We start from the raw sequence: 25,842 nt of genomic DNA on the forward strand, positions 1-25,842 counted from the left end.
TTGAGTGTTCCGTTGTACCGTTCCACCAATCCGTTTCCTTGCGCATGGTACGGAGTAGTCGCTAAACCCTTGATGGCCAGCAAACGCTCCACTTCTTTCATCACCTCGGACATGAACTGAGTACCACGGTCTGTCAAAATCTCTGAGGGAATTCCTACTCGAGTCCAGACTGCCCACATCGCTTCTGCAACCTTCACAGCCTCAATCGACTTCAATGGAATGGCTTCCGGGTACCGAGTAGCGTAGTCCACAAACACTAAGATGTACCGGTTACCAGACTCAGAAGCAGGGATGATGGGACCCACCAGATCGATCGCCACCCGCTCGAACGGCGTATCGATGAGAGGCATCTTACCTAACGGTACCTTCTGTGGCTTATGAGAAACCTTCTGACACTGATCACAAGACAACACAAAGCGACGTATGTCTGCGCACATACCTGGCCAAAAAAACTGCTGCCAAACTCGATCACGTGTCCTCTGGACACCCATGTGACCTCCCATAGGCGGTTCATGGGCCAACTTGATAACACCTAACCTCAACTGCTGGGGAACAACAACCTGAGTATAGACGCTACCACCACCGCGATACTCACGGTACAGAATCTTCTTCTTCCAAACAAACCCAACTTCCCCGGAGTGACCAGACGTTCTGACGTCTCGGCGATCTGCCGCCTCACGACAACTCTTCAAAGTCGAATCATTCCGCTGAAGGTCATGCAACTGCTCAGGGGTGACTGTTTCTAGCCCTGGAGCAGCAACATGTAACAAAGTCGACTTCTTCCCTTCAGCGGCAGCCTGAGCACGAGTGACAACTGACACAACCTTGGACACAGCGTACACTGGAAGAACAATCGAGTCACCCAGCCGGGCGTGATTACCTACAATGAAATCAGCAACAGGTGTATCCATGACGATAGCCTCAACCTCACCAGTGTAGAAAGGACATTCAACCTGAACCTTAATCACTGGATAGCGCCTCTTGATGTCTTTCTCAGCCATAGAAACCTCAAGATCCTGTCCTGTGAACTGAGACCTGGAAACTAATGAACTCTTCACGACACAAACCTGAGATCCAGTATCACGCAACCCCTCCACTGCAACACCATCCACTACAACCAGGCATCTCGGGTCGTAGTCTTGCTGGCTACAGGGAGTACACAAAGTGGGTACACTGACGGGCGGTAAAGACTTCTCAGGACCACTATTCACCGCTCCCGTCGACTTGCTCTTCTTGGGGCAATCTCTAGCCAAATGTTTGGGGGACTCACAGATGAAACACTTCCTACCGGATGTACCAACTGAGTTATCTCCATTTTTCTGCTTTTCACCAACGCCAGCCTTTCCACCCTGATCACGATCATGCTGAAAAAACTTCTTACTGTCACGGTGTGCTTCAAAATGAATCTCAGCGGACTTAACTGCTTCGGCTAACGTCTGAGGTTTTTTCTCCTTAACGTACGCGGCCATGTCCGCGCTCAGGGTCTGCAAGAACTGTTCCAGCAAAACCAACTGTTTCAGTTCTGTGATCTCGGAAAGCTCATGCCACTTAGTCAAATTCTCTTCAATGCGAGCACCGAACTGTCTGAACGTTTCATGTTCTTTTCTCTTGCAGGTTCTGAGACGACGGCGGTAGGTTTCGGCTGTGAGCTGATAGCGGCCTAACAACGCGACCTTCAAACCGTCATAGTCGTCTGCGCTATCATCATCAAGAGTGTTGTACACTTCTACAGCCCTACCCGACAACCTAGTCGAGACCCTAGTTGCCCACGTATTTCTCTTCCACTTGTACAAGGTAGCGACTCTCTCAAACCTTTTCAACCAAGTAGCTATGTTTTCTTTGCTCTCATCAAACATCGGTATGGAAGGCCGAAAACCACGAAGGTCACTAGACCCTTCTTCACCTGAGGAATCTCCCTCATTATCAGCTCCATCCCTACTTCCTCTCTTCACCCTCTTACTTTCCGACTCTCTCTGCAGGAGTTGCATGCGAAGGTCATGCTCTTCTCTTTCCTGCTTTTGCTTACGGTCATGGTCCTCTCTCTCTTGCCTTTGTTTTTCTTCCGCGGCTTTCTCATCAGTCTCTCGCTGAGCTTGAACATACTTAACTCTCTCATCAGTCTCTCGACGCGCTACTTCTAGCTTGTCCTGATAAGCTTCCCTTTCCAGCTCTAGCTTGTCCTGATAAGCTTTCCTTTCTAGTTCAAGTTTTTCCTGTTTCTCATCTTCACGGGTCATCCGCTCGGCAATAAACTCAGGAATACTGGCAGATTTAACACCTAGCTCCTCAGCAAGTGAACGCCACCTAGCAATCCTATCCGAACTACTTTCCGTCCTAGACGCCATGATAGCACTATCATCAAGAACACGACCAGAACGAAGTTCCATAAACAAGAACCAACTAGCAAACGGTTAGCCAAAACATGAAAAATCAAAACAAGGCACAGCTGACTGGCAACAAGGACAGGCAACCCACAAGGCCTGATGCTAACCCTCGGGCCCCTCCAACCACCCACAGTTACCAGACAACAACAAAAGCTAATTAACTACAGTACATCAGTGTCCAGTGTATGGGAAGTGTGGCCAACGACAAAAATGAAGTGAATTCCTTGAATTCAAAGAGGATTTATCCTGGCAAGCTCGCCATTGTCGCGTGCATGCACGTTTGCATGTTTAGTTTTTCACACAAAAACTTTGGCCACACCACACAGCACTCACAGAACACCGATGTAAATAAATGTAAGTATTTAATAGTTCCCAGTTGGGTGAAATATGGGGGTGACGATGGATGGAACAATGGAAGGGTTAACACGACAATATGAAGATGAACATAATGAACATGAGAAAGTACACAACAGTCAAAATAATGTCAACAAACGACATACGAGACAATCAGGATAGTCAAACACAAAGCACGTACGTCACAAAGGCCCTCCTCATTCCATAAATGATATCTATCGTAAGAAAGTACTTATCTACACGTTCGACGAATTCAGGGGGGGGGGGGGGTGCGCCCTCGGGTCGACACCTGCGTCTCTGTCGCGGGGGTGAGAGAATCAGCCCAGTTGAGAGCTGTCACACGGCACACACTCTGCAGCGACGGCGCCGGTTCGATGTTGCTGCCCAACAGCAGCGTGGTTGCGCCGCTGTGACGTTACAAGATAGCTGCTCAAAACAGCGTAATGAAGCCTCGGAGAAGATCCAGAGGGGCTGCTCACACAGCAGCGTGGGGGTGACGATGCGAGAGTCCAAACTGGCTGCTCAAGCAGCAGCGTGGTGGTGCCTCCTCCATGCTGTGAAGCTAGGGTTCGCACCTTCCCGTCCGGTCTGTCTTCGACAGTAAACACTCACACAGGCTAATGAAAAACATCGCGCACTTTACGCAACCGACTTTAACAAAGTCCACAGTAGACGTACATTACTACTGAAAATAACTTCGAACTCAAACGACAATTCACACACGAATTTCGAAGCCGTTCGAACAAACATCTGGTCTCGGCCGAGACAGAAAAAAGAATGCCTATGAATTTCTCAGTCAGCAACCAGGTAAACGGTGAACCCTACAAATAGCGCGCAGCTTACCGTGAACGTCCCGTGCAATGCGTGCAAAGCGTGCAAGGCGCGAATCACTGAGCTAAGCCCAGCTACCGGTCTTCCCACCTTGACACAGGTACCTGTCAGCAACGCCCGACCAAGGAACCTTATAACTACATACAACTGTCCGCGACACACACAGACAGACAGACACACATACACACACACACACACACATACACCACGACCCTCGTCTCGATTCCCCCCTCTACGTTAAAACACTTAGTCAAAACTTGACTAAATGTAATAACAAAAAGTAGACACACGCACACACAAATACACACACACAAACACACACACACAAGTGTATGTGCACTGACCATAGTGCGAGAGTGTTTCCACTTGGTGAGCTTGTTGAGGATCCTCAGCAGGTTGATACAGGAGAAGATGTTCCTCCAGCAGTACGTCGCCCCGTCACCGTTCTCCTGGCAACACACGCAATTCAGTATCAGACATGAGATCATGAAATTGTCAAACAAGAAGAGCAAACGCTCGATCGAGTCACTTTCGCAGTTCTGAATATTATATGAGGCATCAGATGGACAGGAAGAAATTGCTATTCACAACACAATGAGTCACGTTCACATAAAATTTGAGCCCGGTCACTTTTATAGCTTCCGAGAAAAGCCCAACGTTAAGTTGTGTGTTGCCGAACAGAAAAGGCTAGTTATCTCCCTTGTTTTTCTGATAACGTTCGTAAAAGGCTACAGATGTAAATACTTTGATGTAAAGAATAATCCTACAAAGTTTCAATCACATCCGATGAACTTTGTCAAAGATATAAAATGTCTAATTTTTCCTTTGACGCTGACCTGTGACCTTGAAAAAGGTCAAAGGTCAACGAAACCATCGTTAAAGTGTAGAGGTCATTGGAGGTCACGACTAAACAAAATATGAGCCCGATCGCTTTGATAGTTTGCGAGAAAAGTCCAACGTTAAGGTGGTGTCTACGGACGGCCGGCCGGCCGGCCGGACGGCCGGCCGGACAGACTAACACTGACCGATTACATAGAGTCACTTTTTCTCAAGTGACTCAAAAATAATAACTCGAAAACATGCATTCTTCTGCTTTGAAAAAAACCACGCAGTGATGAAAAGAAAGAAAAACATTGAGAAAGAACTCATACTCAGAAAAGAAATAAACATAGAAAGAACGAAAACATTGAAAAAATAAAAGACAAATAAAAAGAAAGCCAAACCAACTCACAATGTTTTCTGCAGTCAGCTCGGGCTGGTCCCCAATGACACTCTTTGGAAACTCCAAGCCAGGAACTCTGCACACAGGGAGTATGATGTACATCATCCAAAGTAAAAGTAACACACACAAATCCAGATCCATGTTTGTCAAAGCATTTGAAGAAAACATCAAAGCCCCTAAGACCAATCTTCCACGATGTGAGAATGTAACAAGAAAATAAACAAGAAATCAAAAGAGAAAATTTTACAGTTAAGCTTTTCACCACAAAAAACAAAGCAGCGTCAACACAGTGACATTTTTCTTTAAACATATACACGACAGAGCACATTGATCACTGTGACTGTGAACGTGTTGACATTACTCCTCACAGTCAAGAAAGACAACTCTTCCACAGTGCATGAAACCCCTCACAGAGTCGTTCCATAACACTGTCTATTGAGGCTCAGAGTGCAATCGACAGAGGCAAATCAAAGACAAATGATAACAGTGGCCACTTACCCGTTCTTGGCACCGACATAGGACTGGATGTTCTGGTTGAAGAACTTCAGCACCAGAGGGATGCAGTTAGCAAACACCAGGTGTTGACTGGTGAACTCAAACTGAAATCAAAGAACAGAAAGTCTTGGTACAATGCTAAAATAAAAAAAATAAAAAAATTGAGCTACAGGGGACCGGTAGCTCAGTTGGTAGAGCACTGGACTTGTGATCCGAGGGACACGAGTTCGAATCTGGGCCGGGACACCGGTCAATTTTATGTGCAGACTTGGTGCAGGTGGCTGATTACACATAAACACGCACTCACCTGGGTAGCGCGACTATGTTGCTGCTAGCTTTCCACTGGGAGGAAGCGACCAGAATTTCCCAGCGATGGGACAATGAAGTAATGAAAATGAAAAAATGAAAATGAAATGAAATGCATTTAGAGAGCAGCACATTTTATTCAGTTAACTCAAGTGTTGTACATGAAATACTTGTTTGAAAATAAAGCCTACTGCACAATCCAGTGGAAGAAGAATCTGAAATAAGCAAGAACTGTTTCTGTCCTTACTTTTTTCTTCTCTTTTTCTCTCTCGCAACAACAACAACAATGAACAAAACCACTCTTCATTTACCCTCAAATCATACCCAGCTCCGCGTTTTTTTGTTTGTTTGCTTGCTTAACGCCCAGCCGACCACGAAGGGCCATATCAGGGCGGTGCTGCCTTGACATTTAACGTGCGCCACACACAAGACAGAAGTCGCAGCACAGGCTTCATGTCTCACCCAGTCACATTATTCTGACACCGGACCAACCAGTCCTAGCACTAAACCTATAATGCCAGACGCCAGGCGGAGCAGCCACTAGATTGCCAATTTTAAAGTATTAGGTATGACCCGGCCGGGGTTCGAACCCACGACCTCCCGATCACGGGGCGGACGCCTTACCACTAGGCCAACCGTGCCGCCCCAGCTCCGTGGCCTTACCGTGATCCAACATATAAACAAACAAGAAGCTTTATACAAGGCAGAAAACATTGGGAATGCTGACCTGGTATATATGGTTGAGTTTGAAGTGCTTGAGGAGCATAAGGAGCAGACCCGAGATGGCCTTGACGATGATCTCCTTGTGTCGGTTCACGTCTATCCCCAGCTTCATCGACTGCAGCACTGTTGTACTGTGGTTTCAAAACAGAGCCATGCTACACTTTAACACTGAAGAAATAAGGACGTGATCTCAGAGAAAAACAGCTGTCAGATAAAGCATCTCCTTTCCTGTAAGTTTAGCCCAAACATCCGGCTGGGTACTCCTGCACCACTTTTCTTTCAAACTGTTCACTTTTGGCTTTTGTACCATGTTGTAAATGCTTTTAAGTAAAATTTGGTTTGTGCAAGTGATTTTTAAAACAATCATGAATTTGATGGTTTTAAATGAAAAATATTACTTCGCAATCTAATCTATTAAACCTCAAACCTCTTTTGTTTCTTTAGTTCATAATGATTGATACTTACGGCATTTCCTCTGGTAAAACATCCGACAGAATGTTGATGGACTCTGTCTTGGCTTTTGATGTAGGGGCAGCTGCTAGTAGCAACTTCAACAATGCAATCTACAAACACAAAAAAGAACACTGATCAAAATTCAAGTTCTGTAAAAATGAAGATTGACTGATTGATTGCTCTGTATTACATGTACACAAAGTCTGGGAAACAAAGGGACGTGAGCGCTCTGAATGCTTTGTTTCTCAGATCAAAATAGCGCTCTGAATGCTTTGTTTCTCAGATCAAAATAGCGCTCTGAATGCTTTGTTTCTCAGATCAAAATAGCGCTCTGAATGCTTTGTTTCTCAGATCAAAATAGCGCTCTGAATGCTTTGTTTCTCAGATCAAAATAGCGCTCTGAATGCTTTGTTTCTCAGATCAAAATAGCGCTCTGAATGCTTTGTTTCTCAGATCAAAATAGCGCTCTGAATGCTTTGTTTCTCAGATCAAAGTAGCGCTCTGAATGCTTTGTTTCTCAATTCAAAATAGCGCTCTGAATGCTTTGTTTCTCAGATCAAAGTAGCGCTCTGAATGCTTTGTTTCTCAGATCAAAATAGCGCTCTGAATGCTTTGTTTCTGAGATCAAAATAGCGCTCTGAATGCTTTGTTTCTCAGATCAAAATAGCGCTCTGAATGCTATGTTTTTCAGATCAAAATAGCGCTCTGAATGCTTTGTTTCTCAGATCAAAATAGCGCTCTGAATGCTTTGTTTCTCAGATCAAAATAGCGCTCTGAATGCTTTGTTTCTCAGATCAAAATAGCGCTCTGAATGCTTTGTTTCTCAGATCAAAATAGCGCTCTGAATGCTTTGTTTCTCAGATCAAAATAGCGCTCTGAATGCTTTGTTTCTCAGATCAAAATAGCGCTCTGAATGCTTTGTTTCTCAGATCAAAATAGCGCTCTGAATGCTTTGTTTCTCAGATCAAAATAGCGCTCTGCCTCATTTAATCAAGATTCTATGTACACAAGAATAAAGACTTTAGGCTAAGGCCCAGTCTTACAAATCTGTTTCTGCTAAAACTATGACATAAACGGAAGAAAAGGGGAACAACTGCCAGAGCATCACAAATTCATCATGTTAAGCGCATGGAGCTGTTATCGGGACTTGCGCTATAGAAAAATGATTTATTATTATTACTGTACTATTAATATTATCATTATTAATATTATTATTATTATCATTATGTGGGAATGTGTAAGTGAGCATATAAGAATGCCCATGTGTGAATGTGTAAGTGGAGCGTATAAGAATGTGTAAGTGGAGCGTGGTCGAATGTCCATGTGTGAATGGGTAAGTTGAGCGTATAAGAATGTCCATGTGTGCGATGTGTAAGTGAGACATGGATGTGTTCATGACTGAATGCGTAAGCACAATGCAAGGTATGGCCAGAGAGGTATGTGGGAGGTGTGTTTATAACCTGCCCTGTTATATAGTGCTATATGTCTTATGTAAAAACAATGTCCTGTTTGTATTATTGTTATGTACCACGCCTGAATTTCTCTATGAGATAATAAAGTATTCTTATTCTTATTCTTCTAATTATTATGTATCGAAAACAGCCATGAATTGTTCATTCTTCATTTAAAAAACAAGTTATGTGAGGAACAGGTCTCACCATGTACTGTGGCAGGTTGGGCAGCATGACTTGGTAAACACACTCTGCAGGGGACTGCTCCACCTCCGTCTCTGGCTGCAAGACATAATCAATCAAATGACAGATGCTTAGCGGCTGTTAGCACTGTTGGCTCTTGGCAGTTACAATTAAAACTTGATGCACCAGCAACATTCGCAAAACCAAACCAAAGCCACAAAACAACCAAAGCCACCAATTAGACATTAAACCCACCACATGAAAACAAAGCCCATGGGCTTAATACTAAGGATAATGCATTAGCAGCTTCAAGTACTCTTATATACTACGTTATGGCTCTGTTCATCTTGTTTAATACAGTTAGCTTTCAGTCAGAGATTGTCAGCAGAATGATGCAGAAGTATGCATGTACTGTACTAGCATGTTGATATTTTTAAAAGTGCAGTGTGGTATCGCCCAAGTTTCCTCTCACTCATTCACTCACTTACTCTTGAAAGCGGGTTCTTGGCAATCTCCTCTTCTCTTTTGATCTGAAGCTCTGACAGGGACTGGTACAGATGCTGTTAAACCACAGAGAAAGTTTAAAACATTTATTTAGGTGATAACTATATCAACACACAAATGTATTCACCCAATAAATAATAAATTATCCTTATTATCCATTATTCAAAGTTCCAAGATGTCAGTCCCCATTTGAGTATTTACTCCTACTCGATCCAATTCCATCCACACATTTAAGATACAGTTGAACCTGCTGTGGCAACCACCTCACAATAACGACCACCTGCCCATTATGACAACCACAAAGAATCTCCGACGAGGGTTTTTTTTCATACGCAATTCACCCTTCAAAAGAGACCACCTGTCAATAATGACCGCTTTTTGGTCACACCTCAGGTGGTCGTTATAAACAGGTTCAACTGTACAGTGGAACCTCCCTTTTAACACCACCCATAAGACTTCCTCCCTTTTAAGATCTTACTTTTCAAGACAATCTGTTCATAACATCTTCTAATTGACCTCCATTCTTTCTTTCTTTATTTGGTGTTTAACGTCGTTTTCAACCACGAAGGTTATATCGCGACGGGGAAAGGGGGGGGAGATGGGATAGAGCCACTTGTTAATTGTTTCTTGTTCACAAAAGCACTAATCAAAAAATGCACCAGGGGCTTGCAATGTAGTACAATATATTACCTTACTGGGAGAATGCAAGTTTCCAGTACAAAGGACTTAACATTTCTTACATACTGCTTGACTAAAATCTGTACAAACATTGACTATATTCTATACAAGAAACACTTAACAAGGGTAAAAGGAGAAACAGAATCCGTTAGTCGCCTCTTACGACATGCTGGGGAGCATGGGGTAAATTCTTCCCCCTAACCCACGGGGGGGGGTGTGACCTCCATTTTAAGACGTGATTGTTGGAGGTCTGACAACGGAAGGGTCCAGAGTAGTTCCCTTGTAGTGGGACAAAGTTACCTGTTTCAGCACCTTGACACCTTCATGGATGGGTTGTGGCAGACCGGCCAGAGAGCTGTGGTCGTTCTTCACCTGGAAGCCAACAAACTTGGCCCTCGTCTGCTCCAGAAACTGTTCAAGGTCTTTTTGTCTAGTGTCCAGCAGCACCAAGAAATGTTAATACATGCATCCAAAATGAACACACACATTTAGCTGAAGTTTTGCCTCAACTATCTGACCATGAATGGGGCTGCCATCGTTTCCAATGAATCACGATTAGAACACTACATATATATACATGTACATGTATCACAAACACAAAAACACACATCACATGATCAGAGCACAAAAATATAAATATTCCACATGATCAACCGCGTTTGGGACTACATCACAAACAACAAACTAACAGCAAAACAATTTAACAAAACACGAACCACAAAACGACTAAATACAAAACACAACAACAAAAAACTCTCCGAGTCTGACTCAGTCCGTCAGCAACCACTTACAAGAACTCTCACCTTACTTTGGGTTTCCATGGCAACGATTTTTGCACCACCGAGGGGGTGGCAGGTCGCGGCGGCGTGGGTGGCATGTCGTCGTCACTTCCCCCCTTCAGGCCTTCCATTTCGCGCATGAGGTCGTCGTCGCCACCATCGAAAGGGTCGTCAAGGCTGCTCTGTTTGACCAAACTCTTTACATTGTAGCCAGGCATGGCAGCGCAGTGGATGCGTCAGGCAGCGGATGCAAGGGGCGCAATCCAAGGCAGAGGGCGGCCAAGGAGAGACAACCAAACAGAAGGCAGAGAAAGCCCAAGAAAGAAACGGTTAGAAAAAGCAAGCGTGGCTAGCGGTGGCTTAAAGGGTTTGGTCTTCAGGGTTACGAGTTAATAAGGGACCTGTTTTTCTTACAGTGCTTGAAGGCACCTTTTCAAGCACAACCTCTTGACTTTTCTTTTTTTCACATTGATTTTGAAACTTGTTATGATGGCTAATTTGGGTGATTTTAAATTCCAGTCATTGAGAAAGCAAACAGTTACAGTCAAACCGATCGATCATTTTTTCCAACGTCATATTGATAAGATGAATTTTGTGACTGTATCTTTGCTGTAGTGATGTTTGTAATCTTTTGTTCAGAGAGGATAAAAAAAAACGTACATGGACATAAACATCTTTATCTACTTTTAGTAAAAATAACTTCAAATTGATTAGAATGCCGCGTTTTGAATGACATGTTTGTACACCTCCCGAAAACCTGTTCACTTCTTAACGTGTGTTTTGAATCTTATAAATGGTGGGGCAAATAATAATTCAGTTTAGTACCTACAAGTCACTAATGCTTTCTATTAATGCCTATCAACTAAAAATTGTTAAACTGGGTTTTCTACACTGCTAGATGTCTGTGCAAACTGACTGCGCTTGTCTAATTATAACACTACAAACAAGAGTGAGATTAACTGCTAAGTTGGAAATGTGACATTTTGCATTCTTTGCTGCGTGACATTTAAAAAGAAATCTCATCAGCATTTCAAATAGAAAAAAAGAGAGAAGAAAACAAAAGAAAGGAAGAAAAAAAAGGAAAAAAAAGTAAGAAATGAAAGACAAAAGAAACATGATCCTAAAAATGGCAAAAGTGAAACAGAATGAACAAAACAAAATGATCTGATGGATGATGTCTTTTAAATTAAATCATCCTTTTTTTTCTTTTGCATCCTCTTTCATAATTCTGGCTTTCACTTAGTTCTGAATCCGACCACAACACAAACCCAAGGGAATAGAACCACAGAAGGGCAGAACAGAAAAAAAAGAAAAAAGGGAAGAACATGCTGTATTTTGCAGCAAAATACAGTAAGAAAAGGGAAAATCTTCAATCACACGATAACACAGTAAAACAACCTCAAATTTGTTTTGTACTGTGCAAACCTATTTCAAGACTAACGTGTGTTCACTTTAGTTTGATGTGCAATCTCTATCATCATTCAATCAAAATTAGGGTAGCTTTCTTCTTCTTCTTCTTCTTCTGCGTTCATGGACAAACTCACAAGTACACTCGTGTTTTTTGCACGAGTTGGTTTATACGTGTTTTACAGGGTTTTTTGCGCCATTTAGGCAGCCATACATTGCTTTCGGGGGATGCATGCTTGGTATTTTCATGTTTCTATAACCCACTGGCAGGTCTGCACATACGTTGACCTGGGAGATCGGAATAATCTCCACCCTTAACACACCAGGCCCGGCAGGGATTCGAACCCATGACCTTCCGCTTGGGAAGGCGTCTTATCCACTAGGCCAGCGTTCCCCCGTCTGGGTAGCTTTCAAAATTCAAATGTTATTACACATTTTTCTTCTTTTCTTGATACAGATGTACCCTTTTTCACAGAACTGTCGAAACATAAAACATCAACAAGTGAGTGAGACTTAAGCTTGCTGTGCGGTGTAGAGCACGAAAAAAGACACATTCTTTTGATCTAATAAATAATGGATACTTATTGCTCCATGAAATCAAAACGAGCAAGCCCAGGACGGCTCTGCTCCAAGATTGAACACACTTGTAGCTCACTCTGCAAAACTAGCACGCCCCTTACAGTGCTGTACATCAAGGGTGAAAGGTAGATGGTGAAGACAGGTGTTCATTTTTCTTTTACCACAACTTTTCAAGCACTGGAAGTGGAACTCTAGAAGGAAGAGGAAAGGGAGGTGTGTATGTTTAACTAAAGACCAAACCCTCTGGGTAAGCTGCAACTCCTGTACACTTGTACGCAAGCAAAATAAAGGAGAGAGAAAACTGCAACATGCTTATAACAAATGCATAAAACTTTAAAAAAAATGTGCACAGCAAATGTCAAAAAGCTGACAAAATGAAAGTTAAAAATACCAAACCATGCAGGATAAATTTAGGTATTTACAGAAGCATGTTATAATGAAAACTGCACTTACAACGTATAATCGAAAAACAATTATTCTTAATAATTCATGCACTTGTAGACAATATATATATCAATGCGTTAAGTCTTAAGAGGCAGATTGTTTTTTTACATTTTGCTATTTCTGTGTCTTTCATTTATTCAAACAGCATCAATACTCGCAACTGTAACAACATATATTACAGTCATAAATGCCACCACGGTCCTTCTAGAATTTGGACCTGTTCATGATGTCATTGTTGTTGTAGTTGTTATTGATCATATCTTGAGGAATACCTGATTCAGATCGTTCCATGGCAGGGAAAACGGACAAACTAAACGGCCACCAATGCCTCTCTGGCAATAGCCAAACACAGATCCAAAATAAAAGCCAATTATATTTAGGACATTTAAGACAACAACAAAACTCTGTTACAATGAATAAGGATCACTACAAACTCATACAAGGACGCCACAAATGACGACAAACCAAACATAAAATGGCACTTATAACCTTCACTAAATTCACCACCACTACGGCAAACTGATTCAACAAGAAACGTATGGCAAAGAAAGCAAAGCAGGAAAGAAGAAAATGGTTAAAGAAGGGATGCTCATCCAAACAGATAAATCCAGAACTAAGTTATGCCAAGTTACACTGCATGCCAATAGGATAGTCAACATCAGAATACAAGTTTTTAGGTGTACAATTTTTAAGTCCAGACACATACATATATCCATGGAATGATGGATATGCTGATTCTGGAGAAGCTCCTAAAATCTAGTGACCACCCGCTTTCTAAGACTCTCGAATACGATGGCAGTATCATATAATCAACTATGTGTCTTCAGAACAACTACAAGACTATTTCCTGTGTAAAATTAAATCTGTGACAGTCTGATTTAAATAGATGTTATAAAACCTGATGCTCTTCAAATTCCATCCTTAAACATTCACCAACTGCATCATGTTTCTTCTTCCTGTGATCTGTTTTTTGGTTCAAGTCTCAAACTTTACATGACTACCACTTAAAGTTTAAGAGAAAACCTACTATAATACCTGTTGCCGATTTGTTTGTTTGTTTGCTTAACGCCCAGCCGACCACGAAGGGCCATATCAGGGCGGAGCTGCTTTGACATATAACGTGCGCCACACACAAGACAGAAGTCGCAGTGCTCACAGGCTTCATGTCTCACCCAGTCACATTATTCTGACACCGGACCAACCAGTCCTAGCACTAACCCCATAATGCCAGACGCCAGGTGGAGCAGCCACTAGATTGCCAATTTTAAAGTCTTAGGTATGACCCGGCCGAGGTTCGAACCCACAACCTCCCGATCACGGGGCGGACGCCTTACCACTAGGCCAACTGTGCCGGTCCTGTTGCCGATGCAATTTGGAACTTTCTATGACCAAATGTGTAAATGACATATTAAAAAAATAAAAGGAGAAGAAGAAAATGTATAAATGAAGAATATGTAATAAATGAAGAAATGCAAACAAACGGTTAGAAAAATTAAAGTGATTCTTTCAACAAAAATTGAAAGTCATCTGTCAATGAAAATAGAGCAAAACAGAAACAGTGATGTACTGCAAAATTTTAGTGTGACACAAAGCAATAAAACCCTGTGAATTCAAAACTGCAACAAGAATACTTGCATGAAAGAGATGAAAGAGCTGTTATAAGAGTGATTAGAAAATTAACACAAACGCCTCCCTTAGGTCAATCATAGCAATTCAGACCTTGGAAGCAATATCAGAATGTTTTCACTCTCATTATGCAGGGAAATATGTCAGTCAGTTAATAACTAAAATACAAGATCGGTTAGGATACAAACCTGTGCGAAAAGGTACGAAGATATTCTATGATTACACGAGTAGTCACTTTAAAATAGATATATTGATACAAGTGTGTGTTTTTAATAAGGGTTAAAAAACAAGCTTGGAATATAACAAAACTCTCATAAAATACATTACACTTTTCTCCCCATTGCCATAATCCTGTTTAACAAAGCATGCCATGTCATTTGGTTTTATTTAAACATACACAAAAAGTTAGTACGGTGCTTGCTCCAGATTGCCGTGAAACAGCAAATGATCTGCACGTTTTAGAGAGAGAGAGAGAGACAGTCAGACAGAGAGACAGACAGACAGACGGACAGACAGAGTGACAGAGAAAAAGAGAGAGAGAGAATCTCTGTCTTTGACTGGCTGATTTGGAAAAGTTCTTTCCTTCCTCCAAAATTATAAAAATAAAATGAAGAGCATAATGTTATTTGTACTTTCAAATACTATGTACAAATACCATTGATTTGCTTTAACAAATTCTACAAGGTTGCGCCTTCATCGAGCAACAGATGACTGTCAATAAAACCACTAGGCTTGCTTACACCCTATTTTGGTGACGTCATTGGCTATGTGAAATTAACAAACACAAAAATACATACCTCCTGAGACTCTCTATTATGTTAAAATGGCATTCAGCCACATAACTTTTGGTCAAAACATGAGTGTACTTTATAATAATCGTCAACACGTATAAAACATATGTTACAATTTATTTGTACCCCTAAATTAATTTTGAAAAAAAACAACAAAAAAAAACAACACACCCACTTATCCGTTTATCCCTCCCGAACCAATCAACCTCTTTGCCCAAGATTTTTAGAACAATTTCATTTCATTTTTCTTGTGCAAAAGTAATTACTGACCACAAAGTAATTACTGACCACAAAGTAGCCACAGAAAAAAAGAGGGGTAAGCAAAAATACACATAGAAATAAAAGGGTCAACAAAAGAACCAACCAACCAAGCCCAGCACCCTTTTTCATACAACATCCCAACTCATGTTTAACCTTTCCTCCTATATGTCTAAAGCCTTAAATTAATTGGGCAAAGTCGACTTCACAAAGTCTTCTTCCCAAAGCTGGTTGCACGAAGCTTGGCAGTGAATTTTTGGTAAAAAGACTTTGCTAAGTTTCGCAAAGTAAAGTTCGGTCCCAATTAAGGAAGGCCTTAAACAAACACACAAACAAACACTAACCAAACAAACACACAAACAAACACTAACCAAACACACACACAAACAAACACTAACCAAACACACACACAAACAAACACTAACCAAACACACACACAAACAAACACTAACCAAACAAACACACAAACAAACACTAACCAAACAAACACACAAACAAACACTAACCAAACACACACACAAACAAACACTAACCAAAGAAACAAACAAACCAAACTAAGCTGGTCTTCCCCTTTCCTTCCGTCTTTCCACCTTAATCTTTCCCTCCATCACACATCCATCCCGAACATCACACAGAAAAAAAAACCCACCCTGAAAGACTCGAACCCCTGACTCACCCGCTTTCCTCCTCGGGCGCCTCGACGTGGGCCTGGTGGGTCAAGGAGGTCAGCAGCGGACGCAGGGGGGGATGCGGGTCGCATGGTGCGGCAAACTTCGTACGTGTCTTCCGGCAGCGGAGGCAGGTTGTGGTGCTGACGTACGGTGTTCTTCCGCTCCTGGAGTTCACGCAGCCCTCCCAGTGAAGTCTGCGAAAAAGAGAAGTGAGGGCCATGTTTGAATATTCACCAATTTTTAATTTTGTTAATTTTGTATTTTATCATTGTGTGTCTATGCGTCCCAAGGACAGATTGTAAGAAAAGGCATAGCCTCAAATCTTAATCCTTGTCAAAATAAAGTTCAATTCAATTCAATTCTCTCTCTCTCTCAGTGCTCACCCTCACACATACACAAATGTTTGACTTTGTGTGTCACCTAGTATGTGGACATACTTGTGGAATAAAATTAAAAAGTCATACAGATGCACAAGAAAAATCAGAACCAGAAAATCCTCTGACCAGAACGACTTTCCAGAGCAGCAGGAGCACTTTCTTCATGGGGAAGTGGGGAGCACTGCCGCTGCAGAATCTGGTTACCATGGAGAACAGAATAACGGCAAGAGGGTCTTCTCCAAGAACTGGTTGACCTGCAATGGGTAAATTACATTTACAGTTGCATTTACTGTGTTGTGCAAAAATATTGGCATTGTCATTGTCACTGTGCAGTCAATAGAAAGAAATGCTGAGAACAAACAAGTCGCGTAAGGCGAAAATACAACATTTAGTCAAGCTCAGTCGAACTCACAGAATGAAACTGAACGCACTGCATTTTTTCACAATGACCGTAGTCTGCCGCTTGTGCAAAACGGAGTGAAACTGACGAGCCTGTTCAGCGCTGTAGTGGTTTCGCTGTAGTGCACGCTTTTCTGTACCTCTCTTTGTTTTAACTTTCTGAGCGTGTTTTTAATCCAAACATATCATATCTATATGTTTTTGGAATCAGGAACCGACAAGGAATAAGACGAAATTGTTTTTAAATCGATTTCGGAAATTTAATTTTGATCATAATTTTTATATTTTTAATTTTCAGAGCTTGTTTTTAATCCAAATATAACATATTTATATGTTTTTGGAATCAGAAAATGACGAAGAATAAGATGAAATTGTTTTTGGATCGTTTAATAAAAAAATAATTTTAATTACAAGTTTCCGATTTTTAATGACCAAACTCACTCATTAGTTTTTAAGCCACCAAGCTGAAATGCAATACCAAACCCCGGCCTTCGTCGAAGATTGCTTTGCCAAAATTTCAATCAATTTGATTGAAAAATGAGGGTGTGACAGTGCCGCCTCAACTTTTACAAAAAGCCGGATATGACGTCATCAAAGGTATTTATCGAAAAAAGGAAAAAAACGTCCGGGGATATCATTCCCAGGAACTCTCATGTCAAATTTCATAAAGATCGGTCCAGTAGTTTAGTCTGAATCGCTCTACACACACACACAGACAGACACACACACACACACACACACACACATACACCATGACCCTCGTCTCGATTCCCCCTCTATGTTAAAACATTTAGTCAAAACTTGACTAAATGTAAAAACAAATGAAATTCAAATTATTCAAAAGTGTCAATTTCCAAGAGTTTCATTCTCAAAATGTACTCTCAAAAATATCAAAATTGGAGAAAAAAACCCCACCATGAACAACAGCTAAGTAAAAACAAGCATACAGGAACGAGCCTGCACACTCCTTCTCAAACATGCTCTTGACCGGCGCAATGGCTTAGTGGTCAAGACATCAGCCTTCTGTGTGAAACGATTGGGGTTTGAATCCCAGATGGTGTAGATTTTTCCGATCTCCCAGGTCACCTTAAGTGCAGACCTGCCTTAGCCCCCTTCGTGTGTACACATGACAAAGACTGATAAAGATCCTGCAATTCATGTGAGAGTTTGGTGGATTATAGAAACACAAAACCACCAAGTGTGCATTCCCCGAGAATGAGCATGGCTGCCTAAAGGGCAGGGAAAAAAGGCTATACACATAAAAACCTGCTTGTGCTAAACATGAGTGTACGTGCGAGTTGCAGCTCATGAACGCAGAAGGAGAGGAAGAAGAAGAAGAAACATGGTCTCCGTCAACACACCACCATATAGAGCAAGACACCTGGTTAGCGCGACTCTTGTAACCAATGGGTCAAGTTAGTAAAAGAAGAAAAGGAAACTGACCGACTTCCTGCCTGAAGACCTCCCTGACCTGTGCCTCCTCCTCTGTCTCCTCCTCCTTGGGTGTGCGCAGTGTCTCCACCACCGTGTACAGCACGTTCAGGATGCATCTGTACAGTAAGCAATCACCACACAATGCTTGCCTCATGGTTGGTTATATGCTGTGTACTAGGTATCTGTATATGACGCAATGAGCCATGTACAACCAAAACTCGTTTGTTTCCGATGACAACGACATAAAATGAAGGTCGGTAGGTTGGTTATCTTCTTTTTTATTTTAAAAATACATTTTATTGAAATTTGTTTTTATATTTACACAGGCACATTTGGCTTTTTATTGACCGGAAATCATACGAGCTGAGTCCCCTGGATTAAAAGTAACTTTCCTTGCGAAATCTGCAAAATCGAATTTTGACAATTTTGTTTAAAAAAAATGTGAAGGCTCAAAACAAGTTCCAGGGTCGGGATTAAAAGATAGGGTCGGCCAGGGAATCAGAAACATCAAAAACGTTTGGACTGTAGAACATTAACTACCACATCCAACCCAATCTTCAATCGCAGTGAAAAGATAAAAGAAAAGAAAAATCAAGTTACAGCTATCTTAATTCACATGTTGATGCAGTAATTCCATATAGAACTAAAACAAAGACTGTCTTACCTCAACTCTCTACTGTCGGCCACAGACACTGCAGGTTTTCGTAGCGCTGCTGTTGCTGCAGCCGTGTTCCTGAAATCAGAAAATATCCCATGTAAACTGAACTCTGTGCCACTTGCTCCCTTCTCTGTTTCTGTATGCTGTAAAAAGAATCTTCGGGAAAGGTGTCAGTAAGGCATCTAGATTCAAAATGACCCATCATTCTACTTGGACGTCGGTCAAGTGGGGCCTGGTAGCTCCGTGGGTAGAGCACTGGACTTGCGATCCTTGGGTCACGGGTTTGAATTCAGGCCGGGACAGACACAGGTCAACTTTATGAGCACACTCAGAGACGGTATCCATGTCCCACACCCGTGTCACCACAGTGGCACGTAAAAGACCTTGGTCATTCTGACATAAATGAAGGCAGCTGATTACACCTAAACCCACACACACCTGGGTAGTGCAACTATTGTTGTTGCTAGCTTTCCACTGAGAGGAAGCGACCTGGATTTTCCAGCAATGGGATAATAGAGTTATGGAATTGGAGAATGAAAAAGTCACCAATTACATTTCTCAGTTGACAATACCCGCTGATTCTGAAAATGAAATATATTCCTTTGATTGTGACTAAATAATATAAGAATACACTCACTCTATCTCCATGCCTAGAAGCTCCACAAAAGAGTTGAAGATGCCAAACTCGTAGACAAGGCGACAGTTCTTTTGCACCTGGTCCAGGTGTTCCTCCTCTGAGTCCACCTCACCAAACACACCTGCACAGTCAGTCAATATGCCTAAATTAACAAATAGTTACCACATAAAATGTTCTTCAAACTTCACAAAAATTAAGTCACTGAGAGTATCATACTGGAATTAGAAAGTTGTAGCCATGCAGAATACCACCGTCTGTTATTACTGTATCAATGTCTATCACGTGTGCCGTCATTCCATTCTTTCCATTCCATCCCGAAGAAGGCACTCACATGCCGAAATATGGATTTAAACGTACCTAACCTGGTTACTGGTGTGTTTTCTTTTTATCTAAATGTATCAATGTCATCAAATTACCGAGTTTATGAGTGAACTACGCCGCACACAAGCAAGATCCGAATGCATGATACTAAATAAAACCTGCTGGCTGGCGGCACATACAGATGGATTTGGAACTCTCCACCCCCACCTCCCAGCCAACCCCACCAAAGAAAGCCCACAGGCTCAGGTGTGCTAGAAGGTAATAAGGATGCACCCCCAACCAGCAGGCGGGGAGAAGGAGGGAGGGAAGAAAGACAGAAACTGGAAATAAACCTAAGCACCAACAAGTAGACAGTTGATAACTTTATTCTTCTTCTTCTTCTTTGGCGTTCATGGACTGAAAATCCCATGTACACTCGTGATTTTTGCACTTGTGGGTTTCTACGTGTATCGCCGTTTTTTTTACCCCGCCATTTAAGCAGCCATACGCCACTTTAGGGTGAGATAACTTATATTATAACCCTCAAGTCTAGTCCGTTCCTGATCATCATTATTCCATTGTACATTGCTTTGCACATGTGTGTGTGTGTGTGTTTGAATGCACTGTAAGTATAGTAATGCAGGGTTTAACCTGGGAGAAAAAGGCAATGGGACATTTGTCCCCTTCAACCAAATTCCGATGGGACATAGTCGAAGGCAAGAAGCGCCAAAGAGGCCTGTACGCGTTTTGACTAAAGATGCAAAATGGTACAATATGATGCCATCTGAGAATTAGCCGCTATATCGTGTTGTGTGTGTGTGTGTGTGTGTGTAATCCGATGTTAAGTGTACATTTGCTGGCGCAGTGGTACGTAATCTCAATGCGCCCTTTGACGCATTGACAGGAATTGTGATGGGACATTTTCAGATTTAATGCGCCAATGGCGCAGGGCGCACAAGTAAATGAAACCCTGGTAATGGTTGTGTACCGCAGGGTTTAACCCTGGATATATGTGCTCTATAAATATTATGTATCATTATCATTGTTACCCTGTGTGAGGTAGAGAATGGCTTGCATTGCCAGCATGCGCCTCTCCCTCTCGGCCACCTCCAGCATGTTCTGCAGCGTCACCAGGAAGCGCTTCTGCTCCGCGGCACTGGCCGTGATCCAGCGCGGCAGTCCTGGCACAATCAAAGACACACGCAAAAGCATAAATAATATGTCCAGGCAAAATCAAAGACACACGCAAAAGCATAAATATTATGTTCTGGCAAAATCACAGACACACACAAAACATAAATAAATATGTCCTGGCACAATCAATGACACACACAAAACATAAATAATATGTCCTGGCACAATCACAGACACACACAAAACCATAAATCATATGTCCTGGCACAATCAGACATAAAATAGCATAAATAATATGTCCTGCTACAAACAAAGACACCTACAAAAACATAAATATGATGTCCTGGCACAATCAAAGACACACACAAAAACATAAATAATATGTCCTGACACAATTAAAGACACACACAAAAGCATAAATAATATGTCCTGGCAAAATCAGATACAATAGCATAAATAATATCCCGCTACAATCAAAGACACCCACAAAAGCATAAATACAGTGGAACCCCCCAATTTAAGACAATCCTCCTTTTCAGGACCTTAATTTTCCCAGATTTTCTGTTCGAAGTCTCTGTAAATTTACCTCCATTTTTAAGACCTGACTTTCTCAGATTTTGAAAGGTCTTAAAAGTAAGGGGGGGTCTACTGTAAAGTGTAATAGACTACAGGATGATAACAAATTTGCAACTTCCCTTTCAGATGACTCCGTCCACTTAATGTTTAAGAAGCCATTGAAATCCAAAAGCTTTTGTGCATACTGTTATACTGTAACTCACTGTTAATGTTATGAAAACAAGCTCAGTTACTCCAGAAAGTAAATGTAATAATAATTATTAAGTTAAGGTTTTATTAACACAAGGTTCTTTCTTTCACACTCTTACCATGTGCCTTTGACAGCTCTTCATAGCTACACTGAGTATGTACAAACTCACACTCCTCTGTGTAGCTGTACAGCTCTGTGAACAGAAAAAAGTCACAAACTACATGCATTGTAATTCCATTTAAAAGTTAATTAACCACACAAAATAAGGTTAAATTATTAAATAGAGTAAAACTTAAAATATCAGTCTTTCTCGAGTCCTATTTTTATACCCACACACAGCAGCAATCTTTCACTTATTTTAGGCAAATCAAAAAACTAAAAAGTAGAGCAATCTTTCCAGACAACTCATGTTAACACATGTTTCTGGTAGGGCACCTGCAAGATGCCCGCAAAGGAAACTTACTAACTGAAAGTGAAGGGACAAAGCTAAGTACTTGCCTGCAATTTCAGCACAGTATCTGTCAGCATCATCGTAGATGAAGTCAACGTCAATGCCGTCGTTCATTTCTGCTAAAAAGAGGAAATAACAAATTATCATATTGAGGGATGTAGCTAGAATTGAACTGAAACTCATTTTCTAACGTGTATTTCCTAAATAGTAAATGGCCATAAAAGCTCTGCCACATGTCCTACCTGCTCTCATTTGGGGTCACAATTTTTGTTGTTGCAACTTGTACTTGTAGGCCAGACCAACACAACTCTGAAAATATCCTGCAGTACTAGTCTAGCAAAAAGGGTTTCCTTTACTCAATTACTGAATTAGTTTAGTTACCATCACATTCACAAGAAGCTCCCATTAATCTTTTGTTGTCCTGCTAAGTGTTTCCCTGCATTGTGAATGACCACAGCGTATCACATCTTTCGTTGAAGAGCAGTATGTTTCGGTTAAAAATAAAATATATTTTCATGAAATGGGGAACACAAGACTGAAGAGTGAAGTAGTGAAGATGACATTTTTAGTACTTGGGGCCAAAGTTCGATCAGCAGCACTTTGGAGGGGAGGGTGGATAGTCAGTATGGAGTGTATGTGAGATAAACAAAGCAGGCTAACGTCCTACCTACTATAGGTGTATCATGCAGCTATAGGTAGGACGTCAGCGTGCTTTAGTCAAATTAGTGCAAGTATTGACTATTGTTGATTAGCAATTATTTAGCAATTTTCTTATTTAGCATTGCTTGACCTTTACACAACAATACGAACACATATATGCGAACAACAAAATCATTCAGTATCATACCTCTGATAATTCACAACAGCCTTGGTTAATACTGAGGAAAACAGTTGGTTCCAAGGATGGCAGCATTAGTTCAAACGCAAAACACACATAAATTTATGATGATCGGACTCCATCTTGAAAATCTCCTCCATAGCTGAAGAACTACAAGAAGGGAAGTAATTGCACTGCTTTGAAGGAATGCGTCAGACATGTCATGGGAGACAACCTTCGTCAGTTAGGCCCCTACCACTTTCCAACAAAGCAAAACTGAAATATGAATATTTCTCACCCTGACAGTGAGTTTGCTATCAATCTTTGTTTACAACGAGGAGCTCAGTCGGCTTTGTCCCAAGATGAATAATACTTACATTAGGGGAGATAACCTTTTATTTCTGCACATTTTGATTTAACGAGGCTGCTTCCCTTGACTAGGAAAACTGAACTTTAAATTTCTTCATTATTCCAACCATAGACCTATAATTATTATAGGTCCCTGTTCCAACCGTCTTTCCTATCTTAATTCCTATTTTTATTCTTAAACTCGCGGTACTTTTTTTTTTGTAATCTTCTTTCATACATTTTCTCTCTGTCTGTCTTTCTTTCCTTCTATTTCTTCCTCTTTCGTTTAATTATTCTTCTCATTTTCCTGTTACTTATTCAATTTGTTTTGGCTTTCAGTGTCTTTGCACTCTATACCCCATCCCCTGATTGTTGTTTCCTTTTTCCCGTGTGACTTCTTTCTTACTGTTCTTTCTGGTGTCTTCTTTTTAATTTTTTCCTTCTTTGACTTTCCTTTCCGTCTCCCGGCTTCTGTCGTTGTTCAGTGTTTCTGTATAGGCTACTACAATGTTTTTACGTATAGTGGTATTTCTTTATTGCATACTTGACCCCCACCTGTCTGTCCAATGGTCCCGCTTCCCAAAAGGGCCCCCACCTGTTGTTATCGGCGGGCCTTTACGGACCCCCGCACCCCTTTCCCGCCTCCTCTGTTGTTACACGATGAAGTGTGTCACCACTGGTGTGTGTGTGTATGGGGGGGGGGGGGTGCGCCAGTTGCACGGTAACTGAAGTGTGTGTGTCAGTGTGTGTGTGTGTGCGGGGGGGGGGGGGTGCGTTACACGGTAAAGTGTGTGTGTGTCACGTGTGTGTGTGTGTGTGTCAGTGTGTGTGTGGGTATGGGGGGGGGGGGGGGGTGCGTTACACGGTAAAGTGTGTGTGTGCGTGTGTCAGTGTGTGTGTGTGTGTGTGTGGGGGGGGGGTGCGTTACAAAGTAACGTGTGTGTGGCCCGGTATGTTACTCACTGTGGTCATCTTTTTCGTTTAAAATAACGCACTACAGAAGGAAAGAAACAAGAAAGGAAGAATTAATTTACTTGCAATCTCTGTATGCGTTTGGACTGTTGGAGTCTGGGACTAACGAAGGAGCCGCTCGAAGTATACAAAACATAACTGATGCATGAATAATAAATAAAATCAGTAAAAAGCTACTTCACTCATGTTCTCAGTGTGAGTTCGGAAGTGGCTGACTAAATTTAAATGAGTAAAGATCTTGTGTGTGCATGGCATGACTTTGATTCTTCAAACAACGTGACCCTCAACTCAGCCAGTCCCTGCGTTTTAAGTGTTCAAACCTCTGTAAACTACCCATTATGTCTATGTCTCTTGATTTCAGTTGTTTGAGCTAGGAGATCGACCCATAGCACCCCACCCTCACATCATGTCCCCAATTCCCTATTAATATGTACTTAAAATAATGCGAAAAGTATCAGCTGCAATATGTTTCTGGAAAGAGAGAATGCTTTATGTCCTACAGGCTAAATATTTCGCCTCCTATTCCTAAGGACAAGACAAGGGATGTCACAACTTCCTGTGTACACAAACTGATGACGTATTTCACAACAAAATGGCGCTGCCCATGGTCAAAACTATCAAAACTATCCGTATAAATGGGGGCCTTCCTGGCCCCCATAATATGGGTTATATGATTCGAGTTTTACGCCCTCATGGCTTTAGACGAGATACACAAGTATGCGCGTTTAGGTGGTATCAGCCATCTGCACTTATGGCAGAATGACCGAGGTCTTTAACGTGCCATTGTGGTGACACGGGGGTGGGACATGGCTTCCGTCACTGGGTCTGCACATAAAGCACGGATTCGAACCTGCGACCTTCCGATCGCAAGTCCAGTGCTGTACCAACTGAGCTACCCCCTAATATGTTTCTATTGCACATAGGAAGTGTGGCTGACCCGTCCTGTAATTGGAGGCCTTTAACAAAATTGTAAACTACCCACGTATATATGTCTCCGATGATGTCTCTTGATCTGCTGGGGCTACGTGTTCGACCTCTCCCATCCCCTTTCCCAGGCAGGCAGCACCCCCCCCCCCCTACCCCCACCCCCACCCCCACCCAATGCAATCAGCAGAGAAGACACTTCCTGCCAAGTAAATGCGTGAACACCATGACGAGTGTGTGAATCCGTTCTTTTGACACACTACCGGGAAGCTCTTTGCTACCAGCGAGTTTGCTGGGTCAACTTACAAGTCCCACACGGATAACTGAAGATACGTCCACCTGTATCGACCTGATTATTACCCCAAGCACTGACATTGTTGATAAAGTAGAAGTTATTCCTCCCATTTGTAGTGATCACTCCGTACCAGTCGTTTATTTAAAGCATCATTTGAAGAAAAGATCACACTCAAAAAGAACGATTTTAGA

The 25,842-nt window shown here is 41.8% G+C and overlaps 1 protein-coding gene across 5 annotated transcripts in view; it reads right to left on the reverse strand.

Moving 5' to 3' along the window:
• The window catches only part of LOC138964010 (striatin-interacting protein 1 homolog), a 30,181-nt gene extending 6,881 nt beyond the window's left edge, over window positions 1-23,300 (reverse strand). The window contains exons 1-19 of one of the 5 annotated variants that reach the window (XM_070335885.1): window positions 23,143-23,300; window positions 22,343-22,414; window positions 21,963-22,037; window positions 20,994-21,125; window positions 19,645-19,765; window positions 19,014-19,082; window positions 18,359-18,465; window positions 16,643-16,770; window positions 16,145-16,333; window positions 14,747-14,770; window positions 10,388-10,545; window positions 9,885-10,014; window positions 8,891-8,962; window positions 8,427-8,501; window positions 6,781-6,878; window positions 6,320-6,446; window positions 5,290-5,390; window positions 4,801-4,867; window positions 3,914-4,018 (exon numbers count right to left, since the gene is read on the reverse strand). In XM_070335885.1, coding sequence (XP_070191986.1) covers window positions 3,914-4,018; window positions 4,801-4,867; window positions 5,290-5,390; window positions 6,320-6,446; window positions 6,781-6,878; window positions 8,427-8,501; window positions 8,891-8,962; window positions 9,885-10,014; window positions 10,388-10,545; window positions 14,747-14,770; window positions 16,145-16,333; window positions 16,643-16,770; window positions 18,359-18,465; window positions 19,014-19,082; window positions 19,645-19,765; window positions 20,994-21,125; window positions 21,963-22,037; window positions 22,343-22,409 — 1,845 coding nt within the window. In that variant the 5' untranslated portion in view covers window positions 22,410-22,414; window positions 23,143-23,300. Of the gene's footprint in view, window positions 1-3,913; window positions 4,019-4,800; window positions 4,868-5,289; window positions 5,391-6,319; window positions 6,447-6,780; window positions 6,879-8,426; window positions 8,502-8,890; window positions 8,963-9,884; window positions 10,015-10,387; window positions 10,561-14,746; window positions 14,771-16,144; window positions 16,334-16,642; window positions 16,771-18,358; window positions 18,466-19,013; window positions 19,083-19,644; window positions 19,766-20,993; window positions 21,126-21,962; window positions 22,038-22,342; window positions 22,415-23,142 lie in introns of all 5 variants that reach the window. The other 4 variants (XM_070335883.1, XM_070335884.1, XM_070335887.1 and 1 more) reach the window with 4 other exon arrangements.
• Between the last annotated feature and the right edge of the window lie 2,542 nt (window positions 23,301-25,842).

This window comes from Littorina saxatilis, linkage group LG4, assembly GCF_037325665.1.
Source record: "Littorina saxatilis isolate snail1 linkage group LG4, US_GU_Lsax_2.0, whole genome shotgun sequence".
Lineage (NCBI taxonomy): Eukaryota > Metazoa > Mollusca > Gastropoda > Littorinimorpha > Littorinidae > Littorina > Littorina saxatilis.